Source organism: Cervus canadensis, chromosome 16 (genome assembly GCF_019320065.1).
Source record: "Cervus canadensis isolate Bull #8, Minnesota chromosome 16, ASM1932006v1, whole genome shotgun sequence".
NCBI classification, from domain to species: domain Eukaryota; kingdom Metazoa; phylum Chordata; class Mammalia; order Artiodactyla; family Cervidae; genus Cervus; species Cervus canadensis.
The window spans coordinates 26,430,203-26,437,882 of NC_057401.1; the positions used below are offsets into that span (position 1 = coordinate 26,430,203).

General features: G+C 43.1%; 1 protein-coding gene across 1 annotated transcript; it reads left to right on the top strand.

Annotated features, from left to right (window-relative positions):
* The first annotated feature begins 1,788 nt into the window (after nucleotides 1-1,788).
* LOC122454282 (cuticle collagen dpy-2-like) lies at nucleotides 1,789-2,336 on the top strand. Its single transcript, XM_043488663.1, has 2 exons — nucleotides 1,789-1,889; nucleotides 2,016-2,336. Exons 1-2 carry the CDS (start codon nucleotides 1,870-1,872, stop codon nucleotides 2,320-2,322), a joined length of 327 nt encoding a protein of 108 aa, XP_043344598.1. The 5' UTR covers nucleotides 1,789-1,869; the 3' UTR covers nucleotides 2,323-2,336.
* The last annotated feature ends 5,344 nt before the right edge of the window (nucleotides 2,337-7,680 follow it).

Consider the following 7,680-nt stretch of genomic DNA (forward strand, 5'->3'; position numbering starts at 1 on the left):
AAATGGGTAGATATTTGGTCATGCATAAAATGCCACAGTGACAAGTATCTTTGAAGTTGCAAAGTCTTCAAAGATACAGCATAGTCTTAAAATAGGAAATGTACTTTGATACAAAAATAAAAGTCTAAGCAATAAGTCTCTAAAGTATTTCCATACATTACTGAAGAAAGTAAATGAATGATTTCAGAATTTACTCTGCATTTTTACTCTCCAGAAAATGATAATCAGTTTCATTCTCCAGAAACTGACAATATTCTTTACATTTAATCATTTTAGACATCTGCATTCATCGTTAATGGAAGAAAATTATTGTATTTTACAAACAAAGTCACTCATTTTGTTTGATGAATTAAATCTTAAATGTTATTTAGGTTGCCAGTTTATTTTTATTTCCAGTATTTCTTCTTGAGAACTTATATCCCCACAACAAAAACTTTTGGACAATTGTTACACAATTTCAAATAACAATCAATTATAGTCTCTGAATTTAACATGAGATTTTAACTATTTGGACAACAGGCACTTTCTCTTTTATTGCTTAAAATATACTGTTTCAAAGTAATATATGCTCTCTTTCCAAATATAACTTTTTTTTTCTATTTCTTGATAGTTTTCTGCCAAAATCAGATATTCCTTTTACTATGCTAAACCTATTTTTACAACAAACCTCCTGTATATAATAAAAACAAATCAGTATTTGATCTAATAAGTTATTATTGAAATTTCTAAGACAAAATGTGTTTTTAACTAAGTGTGGGCATTTTTTTTTTTTTACTAAAGGTAAAAAACTTATCTAAAACTAACTGAGACTATATGCAATCTAAATTATCAAAATAACTGCAGACCATTATCTGCACAAGTAGCATTTTGCTAAGTCATGTCTTTAATGCACCTTGAACAACTGTTTACTGTATGGTATTACAGAAATGTTGTGAAAAAGTAGTTGAAACATTTTGAAGAGATTAATTGAAAAGCTATTGGGAAAAAGTAAATTCCTTCATAGCCCCTAAGAGTTCATTCCCACCATATTTTACCTTATCATATTCAGTGGCCTGTCTAGTATTATCTCCATTTACCTGCTAAGTTTAACAAGTTTCAAACAACACATTGTATTTGTGACAGTTCAAAATAAACAGCAATTCTTACCCATGAGAAAAAGGAAAGTCAGTGCCTGAGTTACAGTTAAGGATTATTTTCTGGAGAAAGAAAAGAAAATTCTTTCAAGCTCCCTATGGAAATTCCTTCATTTCAGGAAAACCTGAGTTTTGTCTTTTTTCATTTGACACTTTGGTGAGAGGGACCAGGCAGGGAAGAAGGTGATGTGAACTCACCTACCTCAAAGCTGGGAGATGGGGTTGTCTGTATTACCATCACATGAAGCACATAACCAAATTTCCTGACCTCCACTGATGGTTCGTTTTTAAAGAGAGACAGTATTATCTTCCATGCCAAGGACACATATACACGTACAATGTTTGCAAACTAGAATAGTGAGTAACCAGATGTAACTAGAAACTCTCCCTTCTTTTTTGAAACAAGAGAAAAACCCCACAGGGAAAGACCAAAATTGTAATTAACTTAATCGTACTCAATTAATTTGAAATGCAAGCCACAAAATCCTGGATTAGAAATCCCCAAGCTGGGTTATTCGTCATTCCGAAAAGGGCGAGCGCTTGTCCCCATGGTCCCCCGGCTCCCAGGTGGACAAGCAGTGTTAGGCTCTCCGTGATGGAAGCCAGTTGGACGATCAAGGCAGGATTCCACGGTGTGCCCAGTGAAGTGGTCACGAAAACACAAGAAAGTCACGCCACTTTCTGTGCTTGCTGGGAAAAGAAAGGGCGCTCGCCACTCAGGGACACCCTGTCCAAGATGGTGACGCATCTTTCTCGGTACATGGGGGGGCGGGGGGGGAGAAGCTTATTACTGAACTAAATGTTTTTATCGATCGCCCTTGAGTCAGAGCCCACTGACCCCGAAGACCATAAGTGGTGAGAGCGCAAAACTGTCATTTCCAGGCAGCAAGAGGAGATCCCGGAGCAGTCCAGGACACCTCACGCTGAGCTTTCTCCCACAGCCCCCCACCCGCCTCGCTCCCCGGGTTCAGATCCAGATGCGGGCAGCTCTGGGGGCTCCGGCTGGCCTCGGCCCCCGGGCGATGCGGGACCGGGTCGCCGCCACGCGCGCGCGTGGGGGCCCGAGGACGCCGAGCGGACGGCGGGGCTGACGAGCACCCCACCCGGCGTCCGAGGCCCGCCGCCACGCAGAACTGCCAGGCTCGGGGGCCGAGAAGACAAACGACTGCTTCGCGGCCCTCCCCATTAAACAATAAAGCGAGCTGTAAAGCCTCAGGTGCTGTGTTTGTTGTGCCGTCTGCGCCGCGCGGTGGCTCCGGCCGGGGCGAGCCGGGCGCAGTGGCCCGGGGAGCGCCTCTTCGGCTGATTCCAGGGAAAGATAAGGAGCCGCCGAGCCACCAGCTCTGTCTAGACTCGCGACCTCACAAGTCAAGCGCCTTGTTTGGATTAGCCCTCCAGATCTGCCAACCTGATCAACCCCTGAAAGAGAAGGGGCCAGCAACACCCTTTTTTCCTCTCCGGTGCCACGATTGTCCCTACGTTTAGGGATCAAGGGCTGGCTTGCCCGCGGGAGTCACAGGGCTGGTTAGACCGGTGTCGGGTCCCCATCCCCCCACCCTCGGGTTCCTAACACCCAAACCCGCGTGCAGCCCGGCTCTGCCCTGCTCTCTGGACGTCAAAAACACAGCAGTGGGGAGAACCCACTAGAAAGACCGGAAAAATGAGTTGCAATTCAATCAAGTCCACAAATCACATCGCCTTAAAATGAGCACTAATTTTTGTTCAGTGGAAGGGAAAGTGTCCTAGGCATGCAGGGTGGCTGAACAGAATCTGCCTGGGGCTGTCCTAAAGCCCAGGTCAAGGTGCCTTTCTTCCCACCTGGTGAAAAGCAATTTTACCCCACAATCCCCCTACCCCCATGCCCCACCCCCCAAAATCATAGGCATCCTCTTTTGGGGGGAAAATGGTTTTCTTTTTAGAACGCTTTGCTTATCATTGCTGAACGCTTTTGCAGAGGCATAATTATGCAGAAAAAATTTAAAAGAATCAAGTAGCCTTTAAGTGCGGTTCCTGGGAGAGCCTGGCTTCTCCAAGGCACAGAGACTGGCTTCGCTGAGCCAACAGCTTAAGCGCCATAAAAATTAAAGGATGTGATAGTAACAATGCTCCCAGCAAACACTCAGCAGCCTGCCCTCCCGCCCCTCCCCCTCCTTCGCTCCCCGAGAACCAACTTCTCTGTCTACACTTCAGAAGTCTCCGGGAGGTGTGGAGAGATCCTCCATCACGACTTGGGACATTGTAAGCTGTGAAGTTTATGTTTGTGGCGCCTGGGCTCAAACAGCCATTCAGTGGCTTGCTCGGTTATCAAGAAAACAACAATCAGAAAAGATCAGTAAACAGAATCGGCTGCCAGCGCTCTGAATTAACTACTTGCATTTTACTTTAAAAACACCAACTCACACTGTACAAGTTAATTGCTTTTATTTTAAATAATTAATGAGAATTCAGGATTTGGAGTCATTTTTGAAAGTAACACTTTAAAGACAAAAAAAGAAAAAAGAAAAAAATCCTCTCTCCCTTTCTCCCAGTGCCCACAAAGAAAATTTGACTTGCCATGTTGTGACAAAATCTTTAATTGTTGATTAGCAGCGAGGAAGTAAATAGTCCTTAATGAATAGAACCCAAGCATAATTTGGATTATAAATCTCCTTTACAAAAGTGGACTAAACTGAACTTTACAGACAAGAAAATAAGTACTTTCTGCTCAGATAGTTTACTTGTATTAGGGGTGAGATTAGACCCAAACTGGCTGGGTTTCATTCAAACTTAGCTCTTCTGGTGGTTTGGAACTAGTTTTTACTCCCCCCCCCCCCGCCCCTTTTTTAAGAAAAAGAAAAAGGGAAAATGCACATGGGACTTTTAAGATATTTCAATGAGACTGATTTTAAGGGTTAAAAATTCAAGGTGCTAGAAAAATATCAAGTACTTTGAGGTACCTTAAAAAGCACATTGTCTCTTTTAGTCAAAAGACAGACCAGAAAGGAAGTCAATAGATGAGTTTAACAAGTTGATCAGAGTGAAAAGCAGCAGACCATCACAAAATCTTGAATTCCAAAAAAGTTGTGAATTGGGAAATAGGTACACACACCCACACAGAATCTCAAATAACCCAAAGTGTTATTTCAACCTAGAAAAAAAATCTCTTCAAAAAGGATTCTAACTTAGAGAGGACCTTTTTTTTTTCTAAAAGAAAACCCAGGTCCATTTGATGAAAGGGAAAGACAGATATAGTAAACTGTAATACAGGATGTTATTGCTCTGAAACAATAGGGAGAAAAAAATCCAGTTGTTTTGAGTATAGATGTTGATATGGATTCCCTGATTTAAGAAGAGTGTCCTGGGTGTTTTTTTGGTTGCATTCAATTTTAGCCTGCAGAAGCTGGAGGAAATGAGTCATAATGTCCAGAAGGAAGAATTCAGAGTAATAAGGGGAGGGAGGATCAAAGATAATGGCAAACAGGAGGAATTTCATTAGAAGAGAACCACTCAAAACTTGGTCTCCAGAGGTGTGCAGGGAAAAGGAGAGTATGTGCTGAAGATGGTTTGCAAACAAGAAGACATCTCAGCTACATGTTTTAGAGAACACGCTGAGGAGTCTAGAAGGGAACACACCTTTCATATGAATAATACAAGAACTGGAATGCTATCGACCAGTCAATCCATCCTTAGCCAACAGGCAGCAAATATCTTGAATCTAGCAAGTGAAACAAAATCATTCAACACTTTCCTCCCAAATTACAGTACTTAAACTGGAGCTGTGGACTTCAGAATAGACAAGATATCTACACAGGAGATAAAATAGTATCTCCCCTTACCCCCTACCTCACACACTTAATCTTAGAAATAAATGTCAGCATGAAAATCTATCACAAAGATGTGTGCCTCACTTAAGTACCTCCACTGCAAATCCTAATTCCCCCCTTCTCTAAGCCCTAAGGTTTTCAAGTGTCTACTAAAGGCTATGCCTGGGGAAGAGGACTTAGTTTTCAAACCAGGACCTCAGCAATGGATAACTTTGGGCTCCTGACGCCAGTATTCATGTTGTACCTGCCATCCTTGCACATATCCCAGGTATGACGGTGAGGAAAAAGGAAAATCGAAAAGACAGGTGAATAGAAACAGTGAATGGGAAGCTGAAAAAGTCCAGTTCGGTGCAAGAGAGGAGAGGAGACAGGAAAGAAAAGGAAAAAAAAAAAAAGAAGAAGAAGAAGAGGGGGAAGCCTTTCTCGATCCCTGTGAGATAAGACATAACTCCTGTTTTTCTCAACAGATGACTACAAGCCATTATTACTGCCGGCCAAATTATTACCCCTCTGTCAAGAATTAGACACAACAATCAAAGTAATCAACGGGCATGTCTAATGCACTGTAGCATTTTCAATGCAAAGTTTGTTTTCTCTCTGCCCCCACGTTAGAGCCTGTAATTAACCCGTTATGTAGAACGAGGCCAAACAAAAGCCTAATTGAAGCTCGTTTCCCGACTTGCGGCAGGTTTGGAGTGGGTGAAAGCGACTTGAGAGGTGGGGAGCCGCGGGGCTCCTCCGGCTCCAGCCCGGCCTCTGCCCCACTCGCCAAGGGTCCGCAGGGGCGCAAGCCACGAGACACACGACGAGGGTACGTCAGCTTTCGTGTTTATTACGAGTTGTCAGATGTTTAAAAAGGCATTACACTCGCGCATACAAATGCATCCCGTTTCTAAAGAGCCAGGGTAGCATGGTAGGGGGTGGGGCGCAGAGGGGATAGGGTAGAGCCCCAAATCCTAGCTCTATACCCGCAAACGAACCGAGAAGCCTGCTGATTTCCAGCAGGGCCGTTTCTCCCTCCCTGGGTTCTGCCTCTAGCACAGGAGGTTCGGCCCAACGCCAGCGGGAAAGGTGTGTGCGCGCACGTCCACGAAACTCAGACCGCCGACGGGGCGGCGGAGCACGCGACGCGGACCCCTGGCCTTAGAAGGCGGCTCCCGACCGAGCCCCCGCAGCTCTTCTCCACCCTAGCCCATCATCCTCCTAAGGTTTGGGGGATCGGAGTTGGGGGAGAAAGAGAGAAAGCGAGGGGGCGGGTAGGAAACAAGTTGGAGGCGGCGGTGGGAGGGAGAGGCAAAGGAAAGACCCACGCTGGCTCGTCTGGGAATTGGTGAGAAAACTCCCCTCTCTTGGCCTGGTCTTCTGCGCAAATAAAGCAGCATTTCTCTATCGGCTGACAGCCGCCACTGGTAAATAATGGTCATACTTCACTGGCTAGGCAGAAAGCCTCTCTTTTAGCGAGAGCTTATACTTGAAATATGGGTCATTTCAATAATCCTAAGCAGGCGACTTTGGTAGAAAGCACTCTAAGATAATAGTGACTCGATCAAAATCCTTTTTAAGCAGGCCCTTCTTCCTATTTTGGGTGGGGTGGCAAGGATGGAGGGTAGGGCTAGAAAAGAGGAAAGAAAGGTGGGGAACAAGACTGAGGATATTTTCAAAAAGCCAATAACATTACCGCAGCTGTGAGTTGTAAGCTTACCACCAGTTTTCCCCAACTATTGAAATGCAAATTTGCAAGCTCCACCTTAACTATTTGCAATAAAATATCACACCTATTGTATGTCTGTTTACCCGATTCACATGCAGTCCTTAATTTCAGACATTTTAATGACTTAACTTGGAAACATATAAAAGAGGGACCCTGGATCATTGCATTTATTTATTTATCTATGCCAAACATTTATTGGTGAAATAGTCCTGAAGATATAATTCTACATATGGCGCTTTCATTTCACATAATATTTAAGAAAAAAAAAGACAAAACAAATAGAATTAGACATATAATTCAAAGACCACGGTACAACCTTTATCGTTTTCTTTTTTACTTCAGCAAACAAAAAATAATGTCAAATGACATGAAAAGTGGCAAGTCTTCCGACAATAAATAATAAATTACTTTATAATTTTTGCAATGCAAGAGCAAACAAAAAAAAAAGTTTCCTTTTTTTCCTCTTTATTTCCAGAGAGAGAGAAAACAGTCATTTTAACCAATAACTATACACATCTTTGGGGGAAAAGTTCTTGGACGGACACAAGTCAAACACAATCCCGAGACGCTTGTGGCAAAATAGAGGTAACCTTGTTGCAATGCTTTATAAGTTGGTTTTTAAATCTGAATTCAAAAACCTTTAAAGTCGCTTCAGACTTCTTGATAGAGGATGGATCTCAAAAAAAAGGGGGGGGGGCAAAAGGAAAAAAGAAATCAGCTACAGGACATGCTAGAGACCCAAGATTTCAATTAACCCCTTGTTAAAGTCAACTAAAAACATCGCAAACCAAGCAGCTCCACCTTCTTGAAAGGACTCTTTCAGCCAGAGAGGCCAGTTTCTCTTCCTGCTCATTTGCTGGAGCTCCTGTTTGGCAAGGCAATGACCAATATAGAAACAGCACCATTCAGAATAAGATGGACTAGAAAATCTCTATTTCTGCTTTTCTCTAGATGTGCAGTGAAATGAAAATGCTTTTTTTGAGATCCTTGAATATAAATCCTCTACGTTTCAAAAACGTCTTTTTTTTCTTTC

What these genes read in the sequence shown, in the direction of transcription:
- LOC122454282 (XM_043488663.1), top strand. Translation starts at nt 1,870, where the DNA reads ATGGTGACGCATCTTTCTCG. An exon ending in ATGGTGACGCATCTTTCTCG is followed by an intron (nt 1,890 to 2,015) that starts GTACATGGGGGG and finishes TGTCATTTCCAG; the next exon opens with GCAGCAAGAGGAGATCCCGG.